Raw genomic sequence first — 25,006 nt, forward strand, 5'->3', positions numbered from 1 at the left:
ATACGCTCTTAAGATACCAGGCATACAGTTCAAGAGATCAAGCCGGCAAATAGCTTCTTTAGCATGGACAGATGAATCCCTAGTGTTTTGTGAAGCAGAGATGGACAAGTAGCCTCTCTGAAGCTACTTCTCCTTCCTGTATTATTCAACATTGGTAGCTATAAACACCTATGAATAGGCAAGATAATCTACCTTTGTAGACAGAGTTGGCACTAAATCTAAATTCTTTCTTAATTATACAGAGAATTTAATAACACAAGGAACATGGTCATTTAGATTTTTTTTTTGAAAGCCTCCCTGGGTTTTTCCATCTTAACTGTAAAAGGTAACTTTCATAAATTCTATAAAACTTTGTCACAATTATTATGTGTCACTTCAAGTCAAGGGAAAGTTGTCTGATACATACATACATACATGAATACATATGTATGTATGTTTATGTTGTATTTGTATGCATTGTACATGTATATACATGTATCTGTTGCACATGTGTATATATATTGTACCTGTCAGGAGCATGACCACAGAGGCACATGGAAATGTCATTTTCTACAGTAAGCTTTGGCAGCTTCTATACAATAGAGGCACTGCATCACACCTGGTCACTTTTAGAAACGAATCTGATGTTTAAACCATAACTCATTTCTAAAAGAGAAAATATGATTTATGATAACCCAAGACACCAATGTGACCAGAACCACATTCCATTTAAACTCACCGCGCCACTAGTCTATGAGAGCAGTGCTCCACACCGCGTCTGTGGAGCCCTGCCTTCTCCAGTGGACAGCAGCACGAGCCCTGCGAGATGAAGGTATTAAAAGATGATTGACAGAGTCGAGCCTTTCTTCTTTTGAAATAGCTGGCTTCGTACTGGTACTCTGTCCTTTTCCTCTCTAGCATTACCATCGCTCGTTTGCATGTGTGTTTTGACATTGCTTTGGTAACCCTGAGGGCTGATGGAATTCCCTGTATCTTTTCACAGAGGGTGACGAGACAGGAGTGATGGATAGTCTGCTGGAGGCCTTGCAGTCAGGGGCTGCCTTCCGGGACAGAAGGAAAAGGACACCGAAGCCGAAAGGTGAATTCTGTGCTTGTTTCTTTCTAGGGAACAGTCACAGGGAAGAGCAGTTTCTCCCCTAATTCTTTTAAAGTCCTATGTCATGACTACAGTGCTGTGGGCCATAATTGTTCCTGAGTTTCCTAATTTTGCTTAATCCTTCACAGAGACAGATGTCACAGAGAGATGCATTCCAGTTGGCTGGTGTCAGTAACACATTAACAAATGAACGCACCAAACCTAGAAAATCCTGATTAGTGTGACAGGTCTCATCTAAAGAACCATATGTACATTGTCCCAGTAGAGTTTGCTTGAGCACAGATAAACTGGAAGGAAAAGTCATAGCGGAGCATTGCTGCTCCAAGTATTTCAGGGCACTGAAGCACTGAGTCGTCGCTAAGAATACCTAAGCTTGGAAAACTCATGTAATACTCTTTTACTTCTTAAGTTGAACATGCGTCTATATTAAATTTCTCCTTCTCTCTCTCTCTCAGCAGATATTCGGCAGAGTCTCAGTCCAATGTCTCAGAGGCCTGTTCTCAAAGTTTGTAACCATGGTAATAAACTTTATGCATAAATTGCATGTTATTTTTATCTGCTTTTATCCTGTTGGTCTGTGAGTTTTGCTGTGCTGCTATTGGAGTTCTCAGGTTGCAGGATAAGGAAGATAGTAAAACTGTGCAGATGTGTATCTTTGCTCTGAGATTGGGTATCCACCTTTCCATACTGCATTATTGCTTTGAGTTGTTGCTTCAGTTTTTCTAATTATGTTGCATGTAGATGTTTTGTTAAGAGGGTTTTTGGAAGTTACATTTGCACATTTCTGACCAGTGTCATCCAGCACACCGTTTTAAAGCAATGTGATTTTGTGGTAACTGCTTTTAAGTAGTGGATTCACTGTGCATCAAGACCCATGTGAAGTCCTGAAACCTGTATCCGTTCCCCTGCCGTATCTGTCAGTGCAGTGACAAATACTTCCGCTTTCATTTTGGACAAACCATAAAGACCGACGAGCTGCATATACTGTTTCGATGGGATGACCACAATTGTAAACTGAACTGTCTTCATCTCTGATGTTTACCATAGACTTGGATCCTTTAAAAGATCCCAAATGAATGGCATCCACCCACCTGCATTTACCCTGCCCACTGTTTGGAAGTCCAACTTACACAGATTTGGTCTAATTCACTTGGTTTCTGTTCTGTCAAGTTCTCTGTTAATTGGATTCTGCTTACCTTATGTAGTCAGAATCATGCTGATTTTTTGTGAGTCCTGTTGGCTCACAGTGAACTTGTCATCAAAGTCTGCTGAATTTGACAAAAAATTACCTGACAAATTTTATTTGAAGCCTTTGGGAGTTAGTTTCTATAAGTATTAAGATGTGACTGAGGGAGTGTATGCCATGCTTCTAACTAATCTCAAAGAGGCCAAGTAAGAAAACACAAGGGTTTATGATTGCCTAGTAGCTATGTAGTCATAGTATTTTAGTAAACGCTGAAGAAATGACCAGAAAGATGAAATCTATAGAAGTAAGTATTTTAAATAGGTCTTTCAACTTTTTAATGTATGCTTTGGCTTTTGATTTGCCTTTCCTGTTCTGACAATAGCAAGAAAAAATGGAACAAGCGATGTTCGTTATGGGTATTATGTCATTCCAAGTCTTAACTTATGATCTTACACCATCATGGCTTGCAGAATTAGACAATATAGAGCATGGTGAGAACCTGAACTTTAGAGATGATTTTCTTTAGCAGAGAAGTGAATGGAAATCCACAGAGGCTGAAGATATCTCGGGAGGACAGATCTCCTGACAGCCCTGTGACCATAATTAAGTTCTCTAATTCCTACCATACTTTTTAATTACATATAGGCACTCGAGAATTTTCAACTAATAAAAGTTTTATGTTTTTGAACATCATTCTTAAAGATAAGTTTGGTCATTTGTATTTATTTCTACTTGGTTAAAAATATGAAGAAGAAATAATAAATAGCAATATAAAACCACTAAAGACAATTTAACTCGTTGTAGAATAAAGGAGAACGTATCTCCTCGGCTATTGTCTAACTTTTATAGTTACAATTTAGGCCCCATTGTAAATCATGAAAAAGAAAAGAAAAAACCACTAAGCTCAGTGATTATTTTACTATGGTGGTTATATGACAGCATTATAAGGATAATTTAAAATATGTATTTCAGATGCTATGAAGTCAAGAGCTATGTTAGGCACCTTTGCACACCAGCCTTGGGGAACTGAATCCTTCTGTGACTGTAATGTTAATAAATGTTTGGGGTGTAACTGCTCGGCTGTGGTTGCTTATAAACTGTGGTATTTCTGTTCATTATAGAAAAGCTGCTGAACATTGCATTCTTAGAATGCTAATATGTGCTACCTTAATGCTTGGGCTATTGTGATAATTAAGCTAGAAGATTACACAGCAACCAAAAAAATGCGCCACAACAATCAAAAATTCTTTTTCCTAATATTCATATAGCCAATTAAATTCTCTTTAGCAATTTTAGACTGATGTTTATTGTTTCTCCTTTACATTTCTGTCAGGGAAATGACTCTAAATGACAAAACTTATCCTAAGAACAATGCACATAAACATAAACCTTTTTAGGGTTGCTGTTGAAAAGTCCAGAGGACCAGGACTATTTGTAAAATAAGATGATATTTTAGAGTTAATTGTATTTTTTCCAAAAGTACTTTGTTTACTTCATTAAAAATATTAATACTGCAACTGAACTGTGATAGCAATGCAACATTGAATCTTTTTAATTTTTTGTTTCTATATGTTTTGCAATAATGCCAGATATTTAAATTTTCTGCAAGTATATTTGTTGAAGTTGATATCATAATTTATTTTTTTTATTTATAAGATTTCTTGTAATTGTTTTAAGTTTCATAGCCTATTCACATTATAATAAATAATATAGAATAAACTGAGTTACTTTCTATAGCCAGAATGCTTTCTATGTATCCTGTTTACTTCTCAACATACTTGTTTCCAGGACATAGTTGAAAGTAATCAAAATGAAACAAGTCTAGTAGCTTCCTTAAAGACATTCTTCCCAAATGGCATCTTTTCTCCATGACATCAGAGTCCAAGTTCATAGTCTGTTTTTCATCCCGCCTTGGAAAGAACTGTGTGATCAGTGTTTGTTCCTTTTCATGTAGGACCTGCTATCACTTGTGGCAGAAGATAAGGCTACTTAGACTCATCTCTGGAGGCTCTGTGGCCTCTGGTGTGCTTTGCCTCCTGTTCACAGATGTAACCACTAGATAGCACTGTTTTGCTAGCCTTCAGCTTCCCAAAAGCACTCTTCAGGAATGATAGCCACTTTTCATTTCTTTTAATAAAACCACTGTGGAAACATCTACTTTAGGTTAAAAAAGGGATACCATTTATAAATATTATAAAGAGGGGTTATATATAAATATATATATATATACACATATATTTAAATTACATACATATAAACATGTATCAAACCACAAATACATATATACAAACATATGTATACCAAGTCACAAATTTAATCTCATTAGCTTCTTGTTAATGTCTTTTTAAAACATAGCTGTTGTTCCAAACTCTCTCGATAGATAGATAGATAGATAGATAGATAGATAGATAGATAGATAGATAGATAGATAGAGTTATAGATGGAATTTATTGGAATGACTTATAGGCTGCAGTCCAACTAATCCAACAATGGCTGACTGTGAACAGAAAGTCTTAAGAATCCAGTAGTTGCTCAGTCCACAAGTCTAGATGTCTCAGCTGGTTTTCAGTATATGCTGGAATCCTGACGAATCACTGGCTCTAATGCCAGTGAAGGAATGGACTTGCTTGTAGGAGTGGTGGGCCGCATCCCGCCACCCGGATCCCATATGGCTAGCTTTACACCAAAAATAACAACACACAAATTGTATTCTTTTAAACACTGCTTGGCCCATTAGTTCCAGCCTCTTATTGGCTAATTCTCACATCTTGCTTTAATCCATATTTAATAATCTGTGTAGCACCACGAGGTGGTGGGTTACCAGGAAAATTTTTAACCTGCGTCCATCTCGGAGAGGAGAGCTATGGCATCTGCCTGAGGCGTCTGCCTCATTGCCTTCTTCCTCCCACAATTCTGTTCTGTCTACTCCGCCTACCTAATTTTCTGTCCTATTAAAGGGCCAAGGCAGTTTCTTTATTAACCAATGAAAGTAACACAAAGACAGATGACCCTCCTCCATCACTTGCTGATTCAAAAATTGGTGAGAAAGACATCTGGATTAAAAGTCAGATAGATCTTTCCAAATCAGCAAAAGATGTGAAGATAATTGTGTCCCATATCAGTGTTCATCAAAAGGTGTCTTCAGCTGAGGAGGAGTTCAGTGATCAAGTAGATAGAATGACCAAGTCATGAACAGTCATCCTCTTTCCCCAGCCAATCCCAAATCATGGTTACAGAGATTTGGATTATGCATGTACTCAACAACATGGACTTTCACTAAATGAGGCTGACTTGGCTACAGTTGCTGCTGAGGCAACAAGAGCCCCAGATATAGGTGGCACTATTCCCTGTGTGACTAGCCATTGACTTTGTGACAAGTTGACTAGATAATACTACTTCCTCCATGGAAATGGCAACACTTTGTACTCACTGGAGTGGTTATTTATTCTTGTTGTGGAGTTGCCTTTCCTGCATGTAATGTTCTGCCAAAGAGCCACTACCCATGGACTTAGAGAATGCCTTATCTACCATCATGGTATCCCACACAGAATTGCTTCTGACCTAGGAACACAGTTTATAGACAAGGAAGTGTAGGTACACGATTTTACAATGCACTGGTCTCACCATGTCTCCAACATCCTGAAGCAGCTAGCTTCAAAAGGTGGAATGGCCATTTGAAGACACATTTTATAGCATATAATTAGCAGCCTGTTATCTAGAAGGTGGTATGTGCTTTAAATCAGAGTCCAATATAAGATACAGTTTTTTTTATATCTGTCATCCACACGTCCAGAAATCAAGGGATGTAAAAGAGAATAGTTCCACTCATCATCACTCCTAATGACCCAGTAGGAAAATTTTTACTTCTTGTTCCTATAACCTTTAGTTCTGCTGGCCTAGAAATTTTGGTTCCAGAGATATTAATGTTCCTTCTAAGAGCCACAACAAACATTCCATTGAACTGGAAGCTCAGACTTTCCCCTGGACACTTCAGGATTCTAATGATGATAAACCAACAGGCTAAGAAAGGAGTAACAGTGTTTGGAAGGGTCAAAGATGCATATTACCATGGGGAAATTGCTTCTCCACAATGGAGATAAGAGATATTATGTCTGGAGTTCAAGAGATCCTTTGAGGTGTCTCTTGGTGTTACCATGTCATATGATTAAAGTCAGTGGGAACCAAAACAGCCTAATCCAGACAGGATGCAAAGAGGCACAGACCCATCAAGAATATCGGTATGGGACAGAACCTGCTGAGGTACTTGCCAAAGCTGTAGGAAATACAAGACAGATAGGAAAGGAAATAGTTACAACAGCTAGCTATTGCCACATGGCCAGGTACTGAAAAGAGAATTTTAATTGATATGAGTATTTCTGTCATATTTTAACAATGCATTTGTACATATATTTGTGTTTTCTTTCCACAATTCCTTTATTGTGCGATACAGTTTCACTTAAGAGAATATCAATGGTTATCATATTTAAGTTTGAGATAATAAAATAATCTTATGAACATTGCCACCTATTCTAAACTTATGTATTTGTAGCTTTACAAGGGATATCATGTTAGGCATAATTATGACCTGGTTGAGTATACAATTAGATTGTGATTGTATATGGGATAGTTATATCCTGTATAGGCATCATTATGACCTGGTTATTGTTTTCATTTGGAAATTAATAACAACATCAGGGAATATTGTTGTGTATTAGTTGACTTGTGATGGCTATTCTTGGTTGTGAGCTTGACCACATCTGTAATTAAAACCCAAAATTTGAGAGCACACCTATGAGAGATTTTTGCTTAATTTCAAAACGGAAGATTCTAATCTGGATCTTTAGGGAGGAAGACATACCTTTAGTTCAGATCTATTCTGGCCTACACATCCTTCTGGAAGACCATATAAGGACAAGTTTTTGCTCTTTGCCTGCTTGCCCTTACCTTACTAGCAAGTTCATTACTTCACTGGCATTAGAGCCTACTTCTTCAGGATTCCAGCATATACTGAAAACCGAGATATCTAGACTTGTTGACTGAGCAACTACTGAATTCTTGGACTTGCTGTTCGCAGCCAGCCATGGTTGGATTAGCTGAACTACAGCCTGTAAGTCATTCTGATAAATCCCTTCTATATATAGAGATTCATTCTATAAGTTCTGTTACTCTAGAAAACCCTGACAAATACGCACACATGTATCGAGCCACAAATTTAATCTTATTAGCTACTATTTTAAATTTTTGTTGTCGTATCTTTTATTGACTGTGTATTGTTTATATCATCTTAAAACAATAGCTATAGTTCTGAACCTTGTAATTTATCTTTATATGCATAGAGCATCTCTTATTTCAGAATTTAAAAGAAACTAATTAAATATCCTTTGGACTTGTACACTAAAATACCTCAGTATACATTTGACCCCTAATATAAAGAATTCTTTCTCCGGTGGCCATCAACATCAGTGAAATCTGACATATAGCCAGCTATCTATCCCTTACCCTGTGCAAATCTCTACCAAAAATATTTGGGTAACATCTTTTACTGTTCTCTTTCTTTCGCTTTGGCTTTGAAATCCTAGCTGAAATTGAATTATTTATCCTTGAAAATCCACTATTTATTCAAACAAACTATATTAAGTGTTCCTTAGGGACTTTGGATTCATACTCTAGGGCCATGACTATAGCTCGGTCAGTGACAGAGTACTTGCTTAGTATGTTCAAGACATTGAGGTGGCAGTTGGTGGTCTTATGCAACAGATGACTGATACTTAAAGGTTGGCTTAGTGGTGCGGGTACGCACCTGTAATTCTAGCACTATCTTGGATTGCTCTCTATTGCTATAATAAACACCATGACCAACAGTAACTTGGTAAGGAAAAGGTTTATTTCTTCTCGTAGCTTATAGCTCAACACAAATGGAAGTTGGGATAGGAAGTAAAAGCAAGAACCTGGAGTCAGAAGTAAAGACCCTGGAGGAAAGCTGCTTATTGACTTGCTCTCCAGAGCTTGCTCAGCTTGCTTTCTATGTAACTCAGGACTACCCACACAGCTGTGGCACTACCTGCAGTAGGCTACGCCCCCACGTCAATACTTAGTAAAGAAAATTCCGCTAAAAACCTGCCCAGAAGCCAGTCTAATGGAACCACTCCCTCATTTAAGGTTCTCTTTTCTCAAGATGACTTGAACTTATGCCACATTGACAAAAAGCTAACCAATGCATTTGACCCCTTGTCAACTTTACACTCAAATATATCTCTGTTAACCCATAACATTTCCTTTCTTACTTGTACCCAGGAACTCTAGTTAATATTACAATATAAAAGATTTTAAAAGTTATGCAATTTTTTAAAAAATGTAAACATTTAAGAAATTCATTCAGCGCCAGCAAACCAACATCACTTGTCAGAGTAAAGCATAAATTTTACATCAGTGGGCTGGACTCTGGCAAATCACAATTTACTCAACCCAGGCTGACCAGAAGTCACAAATTCAGAATTCAAAGTATCACATCAATGACTCCTGTGGCGTTTTTAGGAGGCTTTGAAACTTCAAAAGCCAGGCCTCCATCTAAGTTTCTATCAGTACTCTTATCCTCAAGACTCCTACAGAATAACCCACTGAGTGCTGAGTACTTAACCACATTTCCAGCCCAAAATTCTGAGTACTTCCACAATCCTCCCCAAAACAACACAGTCAAGTTTGTTACAGTAATTGCCTACTCTCTGGTACCATTTTCTACATTAGTTTCTTTTTCTGTCACTGTGATAAAAACTGTGACCAAAGGCAACTTAGGTTTGGGGGATGGTTTAATCATCTTCCTGTTTATAGGCTATCATGAAGAAAAATAAGGGCAGGGATTCAAGGAAGGGCTGTGTTCCTGGAAGTGGCACTGAAGTAACAGCCATGGATGGACCCTGCTTACTGGTTTGCCTCTCATGGCTTGCACAGGTTGCCTTTTTTTAAAGATTTATTTATTTATTTATTTATTTATGTATTTATGTATTTATGTATTTATTGTGTATATAGTGTTCTATCTGCATGTTTGCCTGCATATAAGAAGAGGGCATCAAATCTCATTATAGATGGCTGTGAGCTACCATATGGCTGCTGAGAATTGAACTCAGGAGTTCTGGAAAAACAGTCAATGCTCTTAACCTCTGAGCCATCTCCTAACCTGCACAGGTGGCTTGTATATCCCAAGACCTCCTGCCCATGAGTGGTACTTCCCATAATGGATTGGGCCTTCCCACATCCGTCATTCATTAACTATGAAGATACCTCCACAGACTTGCCTGCAGACTAATATGGTTGATAGAGTTACTGATTTGAGGCTCCCTCATATCATATGTCTCTTACTTGTATGGAATTGACAAAAAAATACAAAAACGAACCAGCTAACACTCAAGAGACTAAGTAATATGCAAGTTCAAGGTCAGGGCAATTTGCTCCATACAGTGAAACCCTAACTTCAAGAGAAAGAAAGAATGGATAAATCAGACACCTAGTCAGTCTAGTTCGTGATAAACTGGTAGTGATTTCTATTCATTTGCTAAATGCTAAGGTACATATACAAAATTCTGGCGCCATCAGAATGTCTGAAAGATTAACTCAGACTTAACTTCAGCATTTCAGATGTGGTTTCCAAGTGTAAACAGAAATAAGTGCAGAGCCTGAAAGCAGGGGTGCACCCTAATAGCAGTACGTGCACCTTCTCAGCAGGGCCCCTCTGAACCCCCAAGAATTGAGGATCTATGGTTTCTGTTAACATCCTACCTTCCTGTAGGATGACAACACGGTTCTTACCACATTCCTTTCAGTATCTGTCTTCCATGGGTTCTGTAGAGTGGAGTCAGGACTACCTATCAGGATGTCTGTGTTATTCTCTGTGATAGCCCAGTACCCTGCTGGATTGATGGTCAGAGCATAGATGTTTAAAAGGAACATGTCATATGAATAGACTTTGTTATGTGTAGGCTAGAATGGAACAACTAATACATACTTAGGAGCATAGTCAAGTCTCTGAATGCTACCTACAATAAGTGAAATTTAATATGCCAAGTGCTCATGCCCTCGCTGTGAGTATAAGTAACCTCTTCTCCTCCCTTAAATGTTGTTTTTCATTATAAGGAGATATTTGACCACCACTGGTCTGAACTTGAAAGGCTGTTGGAGCACATGTGGAAGGTAGGATATAGTCTTGATTGGATCTTCCCTGACAGGCTCGGTGTCCTTTTAAACCCTTCTGTACTGTAGTTGTGAATGTTTAACATTAAAATGAAGGAAAGGTTATATCTGCTGATGGAAATAAGTGATTAAGCCCAACCTAGAGAAGATATCAAGTTACTCTTTCAGCTAAGCATAATAAAAATTTAAAAGCATTTTTAATGAAAATCTTATGTTCTGAATTAGGGGTTCATGAAATTAGGGGTTCTGAATTAGGGTTTGAAAGTAAAGGGTCACATAGAGAAGAGCAACATTGAGAATTTGTTACCAGGCCAAGAGATTTGGACTCATTTCATATTTGAGTAATGAACATAGAACTGAAAGGACAGGAAAAGGCGGAAGGGAGGCATTCAGAAGATCCTTTCAGTGGCCATGTGAACTGCGCAAGGGAGGGGAAGTGTCACTGGGTATTCTAAGACAGGAAGACAGAGTTGGCCCCGGAGTAGTGCTCGTCTTTTATAAGCCAATGAGTTGTCTAATGATGAACCTTTTTAACAAAAGAAGAAACCCTGGAGAAGTAGACTCAGTGGAGGATGAGTAAGAAGAGAGAAATGTCAGGAAACGTGCGAGGAGGAGGATCCCCGAGGAGCTGGCCAGTAGTACTTGTCAGTAGAACTTGATCACAGACAACATGAAGGTTTAAACAGTTGTAAGGGCTCAATGATCCTGTTTTCTTTTCTTAACTATTTGTTTTCTTTGTGACCTAGGATACACCCCTGTTGCTACTGCTTTTCCAGGTATTCAGATCTTATCATCCTTGCATATTTTTCTTCCTTTTATGACAGAGGCTACAAATGTGAATTGTTGAGTCACCCCCTCATGGTACATCTGCGTGTGATTTGATTGCATCCTACTTAGATGGTTTTTCTTTTCATTAAAAGGTACAGTAGCATTTTTACCCAGTTAAATGGATAGAGAGTAATCAGTAAAGATTTTTACAAACTATATGCAATTAAAAACCCTAATGATAAAACTATTTAACTGTGACAAAATAAGATAAAACATAATCAAAATTTTAGGCAAACAAGTATTACACATTTTTAGTGAACATCCATAACCTAAACAAAATTTTGCTATATTATCTTTACAGTAAATCAGTTCTTAATAGCCTTAATTTGGATTTGATTATCTATTTTTACACTCCCACTTATATATGGAGCTTTGAGAGATTTTTATAGAAATAAGATTGTATTGCCTCTAGGCACAGCTGCTCCGCCACTCTTCAAGATTTGAAGTCAGAATTAAATGTGGAGCCAGTTAAATATCTTTAGATTAGCATATTTCACTGCAAAATAGCTCAAAGGGAGATATACAAGTCAGGTTTTGTGTCTGTTCATCAAAAACTTCCATCTACAGCCACACTTAGCCCTAATCCATACAGGCGTGGGTCTCCTTCTCTACCTTTCTTTTCCTTCAGCAGTAAGAATGTGGCCTGGGGTAGAATTAGGAAATCACAAAGATTTTCAGGGATGTCTACTGAGTGCTAACTATCTATTGGCTTCTTTAAAAGCAAGGAGCCCAACGGGAAAAGAATCCCTGTCAAGAGAACCTCATCACAGTGGTAGATGGTGACAACATCCATTTCTATTTCTTTTAAATGTATCCTATTTAATATAGAAAGAGCATAAGGGACAATGTAGTAAATTGTATGATTTCTCTAAGTATTATTGGCTTATTTGCTTGAGAAGATTTTTTGTTCTCTTGCTGATGAACTTGTGCCTGCCTAATAACCTAAGAAAGGGAACTATTAAAATGCTAATTGTTTTTGACACCTTTATGCTTGGGCTTTCAAGCAGAATTAAATGTTACTTGTAACTGTCAAAAAATTAGATATTTTGTGTTTTGTTTTTTAAGTCCAGGAACATAAACCAGTTTGGGTGCTTTTCGGATTTTATTCAAATATCAGTCTCTTATATTTACTATGTAGTCAAGCAAAAGAAGAAGAATCACAGCAGCAGGGCTCCTGCCAGAGTAAGGATGCACTGGGGGTAGACAGCAAAGGCCTTTCTTCTCTAATTTTATAGTCAGGGCAGGGCAACCTTTTGTCATAGTCATTATCAGGCAGACTCTTAAGCATGAGCAGCCCAGAAAACTCTCAAGTAGTGAAGATTTCAAATTGTTTTCAAAGGCCATTTATGCAGGAAACAGCAAATGTGTCTCGAGTAATGAGCATTCACAAATGTATGCTAAAGCCTGGACTAAATTGAGTGAAAAGAAAATGAGCAACTATTGTATAAGGACAATAATGTCCTTGACTTCCCTGAGATTGCTGTCTTGATTACATGTCTCTTCTGTTTGTGTTCCATAGTGGGCTGTGATTATGATAATCTCTTAAAAAATTTGGCCCATTCCGAATCCCTCCTTTTTCTTGTAATAAGGTTCAAAATGTGGCTTATGTGGAGTCTATGAATAGATGTTAGAGTTTCTGAACTCTACTTTCATTTAACTGTTAAATTTGAATCCCCCCCATGGATATGAAAAGATCTATTGATTTTACCAAATTTCTCACAATGCAATAGTTATTGATTTTGTCTGATTACTATTACCTTACTTTTCTTGAGGAGACATAGAGAAATGTCTGTCTCAGATAGAGCACTCACAGACCAAAGAAACTGTTCCATTCACATTCAACTTGGTGAAGCAATGAGTGTATTGGGGTTACTTACTCATGCGAGGTCATTCACTGGCAGCTCCTACCGCACCCTCCCACCTCCTGTTGTCTCTCATATCCCTCAGGACCAGATGCACATGAGGTAGGGTGATATATGGTTGGAAGGAGCTCTCAGTGGGACTAATGATGGCATATAGAAGGGAATATTAATAGGGCCATCTCAGAAGGCTTCTCTTCTCAGGGCGTGATTGCGAATGCTCTGGTTTAAAACAGTGGTCATATACAACCCACAGGAAACACATTACAGATACAAAACTTGACAAAAAAAAATGCGGATGTGATAATTTTGTATGTAAAACTTACAGGAAGTTGTTTTGTTATACTGATTTGCTGTTTAAAGACTAAATTTTCATTGGCATAGTAAAAAAATGTGAGAATATGTTAACTATCTAGCAGATCTACAGTTCTTGGGTTAAACACTGAAGACCCATTGGAAGAGTGGGACTATAGAGCAGGCTAGCTGGGTGAGTTTATAGGTTAGCACTGTGGTCTCAGTCCCATTGGCAAGAAGGTGTGTGCAGGCTCAGTGCCACTTAGATGTAATGGGTTAAGGAAAGAAACCAAAGGAGAGTAGTCTCCTTAGAATCTACCATTCCTGTCCGTAGAAGCCAAGAGAAAAGAACAGTCACCACAGCCCAAAAGGTCCTATCAGCACGACTGAACAAGCAGTAGGTGGGCTGTATAGAAGGGCACAAAGATAGGACTGGTAGGACAATGGAAGTTGAACCATGCTGCCTACGTGGTCGGAAGAGTATGTATAAGGGGGTGCGTGTAAAGACTAATAGTTAGGATTGGAGAGGTGTGTATGCCTTGAGAGTTGCCCTTCATACGGCGAGTATTGCCTGCATTGTACTGCCTTTGTAGTGAGAAGCAAAGATGCTATGGAGGTAAGAAGTTGAGATTCAGTAGTGAGGGCGAAGCTCCTGGTAACTTAGCCGTGAGGGCTGATAGGCCTTGGACAGTACAAAGGGAGGATGTTGCACTAGAAGTGGAAGTAACTGTTTATAGAGGAGAGTTCAAAGGTCTCACATAGCATATTGATTTCCCCTGAAAACTAGGATATAAAATCTCTTCCTGGAAGTATGGGAAGAAAGGGTCTTGAAGGATGATGTGTAACCTCTAGGGAATGTGGAAGAAAATCAATCAGGAAGACAGAAGATAATTTTTGCACTGATGGTCGGGGAGGGGGGAGAAGATGACTGCTTGCGTAGCAAGAGTTCTGTGTGAAGGCTGAGAGGAAAAGATGCAGGCAGGGTGCTTCTCAGACCATGTAACCAAGGGCAGCCTGTCCTCAATGGCCGAAAGGCTCTGACAAACTCCACACATGATACAGAGCTCTGGTGGCCGTGAGCAGATGGAGAGGGATTAGCACACAGGCCCACAAGAGTCATTACAGTTTTAGAGGGTATTTTTATTTAAAATTTGTGATCATTTAGGGAAATAATGAAACCTTTTGGAGCATCACACATGAATGTGTGGTTTGGCATTGCCCTGTACTTGTGTCGCATCTGTGGATGGCATTAGAGCAGGAATAGTGGGGACCTGAATGCCGCAGGGTTTCTTCCAGGCATGCACCAACTACATTATCTGAGCTCTTGAAGAAAATGGCACTTGCAGCTAAAGTGCTGATTTCTGGGACACCTTTAGCTTTACTTTGATATTTCATTTATTTTACTTTCCTTCGTTGAATATAAGTAGCCAAAGATAGAGAAACCAGTTTTCAAAATTGTTGTCCATATAAAAAGTATCCAACCCATCCCCCATCCACTCCTCCAAGAGGTCTCCCGTGGGAGAGTTAACAAAGCCTGGCACATTAAGTTGAGGCAGTACATCAAGACTGAGCAAGGCATTCCACCATAGGGAATGGGCTCCAGGGATCAATCCTGGTTCCCCTGCCAGGGGCCCCTCAAACAGACCAAGCTAAACAACTGTTGCCCACATGCAGAGGGCATACTTCGGTCCTATGCAAGCTCCACAGCTGTCGGTCTAGAGTTCATGAGTTCCCACGAGCTTGGGTCAGCTGTATCTGTAGATTTCTTCTTCATGATCTTGATCTACCTTGTTCATATTTTCCCTCCTCCCTCTCTCTTTGACTGAACTCCCGGAGCTCAGCCTGGTACTTGGCTGTGGATCTCTATCTATTTACATCAGTTACTGGATAAAGACTCTATGATGACAGTTAGGGTATTCACCGATCTGATTACAGGGGAAGACCAGTTCAGGTACTCTCTCCACTATTGCTAGTGATAGTAGCTGGAATCACTCTTGAGAGTCAAATAGTTAGTGATTTGAAATCTCAACTAGTGCATTTAATTTTTTAAGTCGCCTTTCTGTTACTGTAGAAAATCTTAAAATAATAAATTTATAAAGGAAAAGGCTTTATTTTGGCTCTCGGCCCATATGCTGTTGGTCAGCATGTATTGGCTTTGTTGAGTCACATGCAGGAATACATGGTGGAGCAAACTGATCACATTGTCATCAGAACACACAAAAGAGAAAAGGCTTTGGCCTCACAATCACCTTTAAAAAGCATCTCTCTGATGATATAAAGTAGACCTCACCTCCCAAGACATTTCTTTCCTCCCCTATTCCAGCAGTGCTACACTGGGAACAAGCAAGCTGTTTTCCACAGGCAGCTTAGAGAGTAGTCCAGATCCAAATAGATGGATTGATCCTGGCATATGAGTTAGCCTTTAACTTTATTTTTAATTGAGCTCTTTTAAAATTAAAATATACCATGTACCCCATACATTGTCTGGGAAACAAAAAGTTTGAGCATACAGTGTATACCACATCTGAACATGCTAGGTTCTCTCTACTCTTCACATGTAATCTTTCTTCTAACACGTGTATCAGTAGAAGAAAATGTTAATTTTTAAACACATTTTTAGAAGTATGCTGAGCAAGTATACTAATAAGCAAGATTAAAACTGATTCCCTTTACTATAAATAGTTCCTTACCTTAAATACATGAATCAGTGTGATCTCTTCGATAGAAAAAAGTATACATACCTGAAAATTAAAAAATTATAGCATGTAAAGAACTCAGAGCACAAGAATGAAGATATTGAGATCCCCAGTTCCATGTGAAAAGGCTGGGCAGTGGCTCGAGCCTGTATTCCTAATCCTTGGGATGAGGGTGAAAGGAGAGATTGGAAACAAGTGGGTCCCTGTATCTCTTGGCCAAGCAGCCTGGCAGAATCCCCGAACTTCAGTGAGGTTCAGTGAGACACCCTCTCTCAAACAATAAGGATGGAGAGCAATTATAGAAATACATCTGAAAGCAAACTCTGACTTCCACATACATGAATGCTTGTGGACACTTCACACATGTACAGCCACACTCACACACTCAAACACACACACACACACACACACACACACAAGCTACAAAATTTTTTTTAAATAAAAGATAAACTCTTAACTTTCCCCCTTAGGAATCACAATAATGAAACCAGGAAAAATTGGGGAAAAAATAAGAACATAATCTTAACTCACATGACACTGACGTTAACGTGAAACAATAGTATATTACAATGGAAAGAATAGACACTATGGCACAGCAAGGAATGGTCTATGTCACTAATGAGATTAACGTGTAAAAGATACTGCGACTTTCATCTTGGGAAACTTGTTCCAGCTTCTCCCTCTCCCTTCAGTCTGCAGAGAGCCGTACAATAAGCATCCATTTGGAGAGACCCAGGTTGTGAGCTAGTAAGGTTATCCTTTTTGATAAGTAATGAGGAGGTAGAGTGTTTACCTAGCAAGCAGTAAGCCTGTGGGTTCCATCCCTAACGTTTAATAAGGATGGTGCATGCTTGTAATCCCAGCACTCAGAAGGGGAAGGAGGATCAGAAATCTAAGATCATCTTCAGCTATATAATGGGTTCAAAGGCAGCCTAAGCCACATGAGACCCTGTCTCAAGGAGAAGAGGAAGAGATAAAACAGTTCCCCAAAATTCCTTTTGCTAGGTATCTGCCTCCTTTCTTCCTAATGGACACTATTATACTTTTCTTTTCCCTTTGTCTGTAAGACCCGAAAGAGACCTCCTTTAGACTCTAGCCCTCAGATTACTATTTATATGCAATCTAAAAGCTAAATTGCTCTTCAAAGTGCAGTCCTGAGGACCAGCAGGGGATGGTGAGAGTGCAGTAGTGGCTGTGTCCCCTGCTCAAGACAAATATCATCTGTGCTTTTGCATGTAAAATCGTCCTCCCGCCTTTTGTGTATCTATAGATAACATTGGCCATTGATTTTGCAGCACACTTCTGAGTTCTTTTTCTCTTGTCACTCTTAAGCTGAGAGAAAATAATAGAAACGAGCCTAGGGAAACCTCAAGTACCACTTCACTGTGTCTGCCTTTTCGAGCAGAAGTGGCCTTCCAGGGGTATATAAGAACATGATGGCAATCTCTATCCTCTGAATCCTGGTAAGCAAGAGAATGGAATGAAATTAGCATTTGAAACATTGGTGTTAGTTATACAATCATTGACTCTTTTGTAGAGAAAAGGGACTTTTCATATATCATATTGATCTCCTGAAAGCCAGGGATACAGCTGGTATTAGCTGGGACTGTGGCTTAGAGGGAAATAACAGCATGGCTGCTTGTTAGTGCCCTAGATAAGGGCGTAAATACTAAATACTGTCTCCTCTTTAAAGGTCTGTACATTGAAGTAAGCATCGGCATGCATTAAGGAAAGCCACAATGTCTCATGGATTCCCAAATAAATCAGGATTTATAACTGTTGGCCATGATGCACTTGGTGTGAATGAAGTGACAGCATTTAGCTTAAACAGCTTTACCATTTATTAGCAATAATATTAGAATAAATGATAATGATCATTAAGTTCTATGTACATGATCATTTAAATAATTATGCCTGCAATCTTCTTCTATTAGTCAAACCTCTTTGGGTTAATTAGTGGAAAAGCTGCCTTATACCAGTTTCTAGAGGAATAGGACAATGGAGACACACTGAAAATGCTAAATAGAACAGCTCGTTTCCCATTTGCTCCTCATCTGCTCTGATGTCACAGTCTTAAGGTTAAAGGATCCTTGTAATTTATCTTGAAATATGATGATTGAGCCTATTAAATTAAGCATACTTTTTCTGTTAAAGCATTTATGTAGCAGAAAATATTATTATGATAAGCAAAATAAAGTATAATCCTCGTTTGCTAACATACCACATTAAGCAAGAACTAGTAAATTCTGTTCTGAGTTAGTTTTGAACATGTTAATAGCATCTTGTGTTTAGTCCTGACAAGCCGGTAACGTGGGATCTGTACAAACTCAAGGAGTTTAGGCAAATAGCTTATGTGTTCTGTTAACAGTCTTCTCACTACACTGGAACATGGAGCTACTTTAAGGAGGTCTTACACTGTTTGGTAAGCCATGGCGAGACTGTTATTTAATCCAAGGTGTCATTTCATAGCTTTAAGCTTGGTCCTCCTCAGATCCTAAAGGACAAGGAATGATCAAAAAAAAAAAAAAGGTCTTAAAATAGATTGCGATTTGGCATCTTCGCTCTTTTCTTTTTTTTTTTTTTTTCTTTTTTTAATGAGACAACAGAAATAAGTGGAGGCCAGCACATTAGAGGAGAGCTCGTCTGGTTGTACAGCGCAAAGGCAGGCTCTGCCAGACCTGTTGCCACACTGTGACCTTTGGCAGCCACTTCCTCTCTCATAGGTCTCAGGCTTTCATCACTTCTTAAACACTGGCCTTTTTGTTTGCTGCTGTCTTACGGGAAACTGGACATGGCCTACTACTCTCCATTCTATTAACCTACTTTCTCCTCTTCCACTGATCTCAGTTCTCTTCCTCTTGTCTAAATATAAAAGACACAGTCTGCTCAGGGCGAGCAATGGAGTGAGGTAATGGAAGTCCGTGAGTCTAGGGACTGCTTTGTAGAAACTTGGACTGTGTCCTAGAAATGAGCTTTGTCTTCTATGCATCTGTATGTTTTCATTATCAGAGAGGGCTTTGAGAATGACTTTTTAACCTGGCATATTGACAGCCTTCGCCATATGGTGGTTCATGCCCCTGAGCCCCTGCTTATCTGTTTTAAAACTTTAGTTTTGATAATCTTGGTGGTGTATGTCTTAAATCTCCACAGCCAGGGCAATCTCTATGCACTGGGGGCAGGCCTGGACTACATTGCTAGTTTTAGGCCATCCAGGGCTACATAGTAAGACCCTGTCTCCAACCCCCCCCCCAAAAAAGGGGGGTCTTGTTTCTGCCTCAGTTGTAGTCCCATGTGGCGTAGTCACATGTTCTCTTTTTTACCCGGCCCTCCAGTCCTACCTATAATCTCATCTAGTTTACGTGAGGCTTTTCTTAAGCCCCATTTTCATCATGCAAGAAATACAAAATCCTATTTCTCAGATGAGTGATAGGAGACAAATACTCGCATTCTTGCATAGTAAAACTCCCTCTGTTTCACTAGATTGCCTGGCAGTGTGTATTTGATTGCTTTGCAGATGTTTGGTTTGATTTAAATTCTCCATATAAACTCTAGCTTCTTCCGTCATGTTGTGCATATACTTTAAATGAAGAAAACATACATATGGAAAAGTGCATAATTCCTAAGTATGAGGCATGATTAAGGTTTGCAAAATGGACTTAACCGTGGAACCAGCATGCAGATCGAAACGAAAATAGAACTACAGTAGCTCCTTCCAACTCCTCTCAGCCAGTGTTTCACATTCCAAATATACCTGACTGTGCTAGTATAATCTACTTTTAGCCTATGCTTTATATAAATAAGACAATACGCTACATAGCCATGTTGTTATATGAAGTTGCAATTCATTCATTCTTTTGTGTGGTATTTTACTATACAGAACTATTTATATTTTCTCATATTAGTAGCTATGTTTCTACCTTTGGACTATTACAAATGCTGCTGGTGAGAACTCTGTTATTAGATGTGTTCTTTGTTTCTGTCAGTTATTTAGAAGTGTAATTACTCTTTCATTCCGTTTGTGTATATTGAGCATTTGGAAACATCACCTACCAGTTTCCCACAATGTTGTGGGAAATATATATCAGTATATTCTATGATCAGGGCATAAGAATTTCAGCACTCCAGGTAGGATATATCATTTGTGATTTTGATCTGCATTTACCCAACAATAATTTGGCTAGCTTTGCTAGAAGTACTGTCTTCCCATTTTTCTGAGAAAGTACTCTGCCACTAAGCTAAACTATATCTCTACTCCTATTGAGAATTCTATCAAATTACACATGCCAAACATAAGAGTTGAACGTCTCTATGTCACTTTAAGTTACCATTAAAATCCACATAACAATACTTCAGTGGGGGATTTAAGAATGGTTGGCCTACAATGTTAACATTAAAAAAAAAAAAAACCGTGTTATCAAATTCCCCACCGCTTATCCTGTTCTGTTGAAATCGCCTCAGTTCACCTGTTTATTATCTTGTCCTTGTACTGTAATAGCAGCCATATGGTAGCTATCCTCTTGCTTCTCTGGTACACATTGACTCTCTAAGAATAGCCTGGAAAAATTAACTCTTCCATGGGAAGTCGTCAGCAAACCATTTTTGTAGTGAATTTATATATGAATGACTACATTGTAAAAGGAATAAGCAAATTGCCATGTGACTATGTTTGAAGATTGATCCTCCCAACTCTACATCTGATATACATTCATTACACTTAATGGTTGCTGTTAATCAAGAAATATTGCTTGAATATGGTACAATATGTTCTCAAATCTGCTTGTAGCTCATAAACAGAAATCAGGTGAACTCTTAATGTAACTCACTTATGATGTGTGGGTTTAATTTTATGGTAAATTTGAATTACTTTTTCCTGTTTATTAACGTACTAGCATGACACATGGTTCATTAACATGTGCTAGTATGACATCATTCTATTTGTGTCATGAGTCAGATCCAGAAGACAGATACATAGTTGCCTCTAGATGGTTGCTTTCTTTTTTGTCACACAAAACTTTATATTATCTTCCACAAATTTTTTTTTCTTTCTCATGGTTTATTTTTTTTTATATTTAAAAATTTCCATCTCCTTCCCTCCTCCTCCCCCTCCCTCCGCTCCTCCTCCCCCTTCCCGCCCCTCCTTCTCCCCCTTCCCTCCCCTCCCCTCCACCCATACCTCCCGTCCCTCCCTCTCAAGGCCAAGGAGCCATCAGGGTTCCCCACTCTATGCTAAGTCCAAGGTCCTCCCAACTCCCCCCAGGTCCAGGAAGGTGATCAACCAAGCTGAGAAGGCTCCCACAGAGCCCGTCCATGCAGAAGAATCAGAGCCCAGCGCCAATGTCCTTTGCTTCTCAGTCAGCCCCCGCTGTTGGCCACATTCAGAGAGACGGGTTTGGTCGCATGATCCATCAGTCCCATTCCAACTGGAGTTGGTGATCTCCCTTTAGTTCTGTCCCACCATCTCCATGAGTGAATGCACCCCTCTCGTTCCTGACTTTCTCCCTCATGTTCTCGCTCCTTCTGCTCCTCATCAGGACCTTGGGAGCTCAGTCCAGTGCTCCAATGTGGGGCTCAGTCACCTTCCCCATCTGTCGCCAGCTGGAGGTTCCCTCACGGTCCTGACTTTCTTTCTCATGTTCTCCCTCCTTCTGCTCCTCATCAGGACCTTGGGAGCTCAGTCCGGTGCTCCAATATTGGAAGTAGACACGATCGCCAGGCAAAAGTGGGAACTTGAGGGTTGGGCGAGACTGGGCCAAGGGAAGATGGGGAGAGAAAAGTGTGAAGGGGAGAATGGGGGGAGCTCGGAGGAATGGGGTGCTTGGGATATAGGAAGGGTGGATATGGGAGCAGGGAAGCATATATCTTAATTTAAGGAGCTACCTGAGGGTTGTCAAGAGACTTGACCCTAGAGGGGTTCCCAGGTTTCCAGGGAGACGCCCCCAGTTAGTTCCTTGGGCAGCTGAGGAGAGGGAGCCTGAAAAGGCCAGTTCCTATAGCCATACTGATGAATTTCTTGCATATCACCATAGAACCTCCACCTGACGATAGATGAAGAAAATCTTCCACAAATTTTTTCAGAATTGTACTAATTATGATAATCTTGAGTTAACAAAAATTGATATGAAGTAGAAGCTAAACTAGTCTTTAAAGTACCAATTCTATGGAAGTGCGGCTAAGGGGTGGGGCTCACTGAGTATGTATCCCCAGGTCCCTCCCTGAATATATTTCTTCCTCAGGACACAGTATTAGACTATATAAACACTTAATTTTTTTCCACATTTAGAATTTTTTTGCTTTTGCAGATTTAGCATCCATATTTAATTAACGTTTATTTATAATCAAGACCTACAGGTATGTCCAATCTGAGGCAGTCGTCATGAAGTGGATTATGGCTGTGGCTGAACACAAAATCATGAACTTCCTTAAAGCATCATGATATCCTTTATTTTTTGTAACTCAGCTGCACAGTTCATTTTGTTTTGTTTTTTTTGAGACTGGGTTTCTCTGTAGCTTTGGAGCCTTTCCTAGAACTAGCTCTTGTAGACCAGGCTTGCCTTGAACTCACAGAGATCCTGCTGCCTCTGCCTCCTGAATGCTGGCATTATAAAGACATGTGCCACCACCACCCGACCTTGTGTGGTCCTTCAGCTTGATCTTCATAATGTCAGTTTATTATTGTGTCCCAATGCCAAAGGTCTGACAAGCCCCTGAAATGTTCCATTCAGTGTCTGGGCTTTTTCCATGGCTGTGTTTAAACTATTTGTGCCACTTATAGATGCCACCAACTGTTGTGTCATTTGAAATAAGAATGCCCAATGAGGGTAAAGTGTAGACTGCATTTGTCTAGAAACCAGTTTAATTTAGTCTGTTCATTGTAGAAACATCTGTGAAGAGCAGAACATTTTAAAATCGTAAAAGAGAAGGTAAAGTTTACTGTTAATTCATTTATAAACATTGCTGGCATTTTAAAATGTTCAGATGTGCTATATATAATTTAGCTGTGAGTATTTTTCAGAGAGCCTAAATTCTTAGCAGTGTTTGAATGATACCCAGTGGATTAGAGTAAGGATCACTAAGTGTTCCTTAGCTAGCTTTCCTAGGGCTTGGCTTCTACATTGCCTCCAAAATTCTTAGCACTGTAGGCTAGCAGACAGGAAGAATTTTGTTTTGTACATATTGTCGACTGAGTAGGTCGGACTGCACTACACTGTACCTAACCAGTAGCCTGAGATAGTGTGCGTATGCAGTAAATCCTCACCATATAGAATAACTTTCAGGATTTTTTAGTCATCTTACAAAATGTTCGCAACTTGCTAAGAAATTAAATATTTTTCCATCATTATTTTTAACTGACAAAATGTGAAATTAAAAAAAGAACAGAAGTGAAGAAATGGACAGAAATCTTCATATTTCTTAACAAACTGTGCAATCTATTTAAAAAAGGTCAGAAACTTAAACATCATTACCCCTTCGTCTTATTACTTCACTTGAATAAACTGTTATATTTCTATTTCTGATGGCTTTTCAATGTTACCAGCCAAAATAATAAGATTAATCCATATATTTTGACCCAACAATAATAAAATTTCATGCTACCAACTTTTGATGGTGTGGAGTGATGGGGTAGAGGTGGGTGAGTGAAAGTGGACGTGGACCTAAACATCCGTGGTGCATAGCTGGGAACTTCCTACCCCAGAGGTTTTGGGGAAGCAGCAGCTTCATGGATCTGTGTAAATGCCCAGTCAACTTCATGCCACCTAGCAAGTTGAGCAGTAAAAAGTCAAACTCACAAACTAAGGTTGCTTCCCAGACCATTTTAACAGCTCTAGTATATTTTTCCAGTGAAGTTAACATATGAATCTATTTAATAAATAACATGGAAGGCTTTCATATATTGATTTTTAAAAATTGCCTGGGTACCCCACTGATTTCTAGGAGGACTTCAAAAGGGCTTTCGAAATAAAGCATGTTGATAATCCTGTAATTACCATAGAAAATAAGCCCTGTATAAACGCCGAAGGCTGCCTGCTTGGCTGAGAACCTCGGTTCTCCATCTTTAGCATATAGCAGAATTACCTAGGGGTAGGACACAAAGATCACAGATTTCTACAAGGGCAGTAGGTTTGTAGAGGGAGTGATAATTGGCCATCTTAAATATATTCAAGTGCTGCTTGTCTGGGAAAGATACTTTGAGAACTGGCAATCTAGATTATCTTGTTTCTGCTTTAAGTATTTTGAATCATTGTTGAGAATTTATATTAAATAGTTTTTCTTTGTAAACCATGTTCCAGCTGCCTGATCATGCACAGTGAAAGCTCTGTTTTGTGTGTATGCAATTCTTCATATGGATGAAAAGGTAATGATTTGGGGTTGGAACATGGCTCAGTAGGTAAAGTCCTTGTCTCCCATGGGCAACCTTCCTTTGGATCCTCAGCACTGACGTGGAAGCATGGTGCACACATGTATCTTTAATCTCAGCGTGGATCAGGCAGAGGCAGGCCGATCCCTAGAGCTCACTGGCCAGATCGCTATCCTCTTGTCAGCTAAAAACCCTGTCTCAAAAATAAAGTGGAAAGTGATTAAATATCCTGATGTCAGCTTCTGGCCTCCAACCACATGTCCACACAGATACATCCTCACACACATACAACTGGGCATACATATACTACACATGCAAAGGCCTTGATTGTGTTCCCCTACTACATACCCTGTGATCTCTGTCCATGTTAGAAAACCCTAGAGAGGTCTTTTTTTTATTTGTTTGCTTTTCACTTATTTGTGTGTGCGTGTGTGTGTGTGTGTGTGTGTGTGTGTGTGTGTTTTTACATGTGCCATAGCCTAAGTGTGGATGTCAGAAGACTTGTAG

General features: G+C 39.2%; 1 protein-coding gene across 1 annotated transcript in view; it reads left to right on the forward strand.

Moving 5' to 3' along the window:
• The window catches only part of Diaph3 (diaphanous related formin 3), a 449,862-nt gene that overhangs the window by 331,589 nt on the left and 93,267 nt on the right, over nucleotides 1-25,006 (forward strand). The window contains exons 26-27 of the mRNA XM_038310273.1: nucleotides 983-1,078; nucleotides 1,555-1,614. Of these exons, the coding sequence (XP_038166201.1) occupies nucleotides 983-1,078; nucleotides 1,555-1,614 (156 nt within the window). The remainder of the gene's footprint in view (nucleotides 1-982; nucleotides 1,079-1,554; nucleotides 1,615-25,006) is intronic.

The sequence above is a fragment of the Arvicola amphibius genome, chromosome 13 (genome assembly GCF_903992535.2).
Source record: "Arvicola amphibius chromosome 13, mArvAmp1.2, whole genome shotgun sequence".
NCBI lineage: Eukaryota > Metazoa > Chordata > Mammalia > Rodentia > Cricetidae > Arvicola > Arvicola amphibius.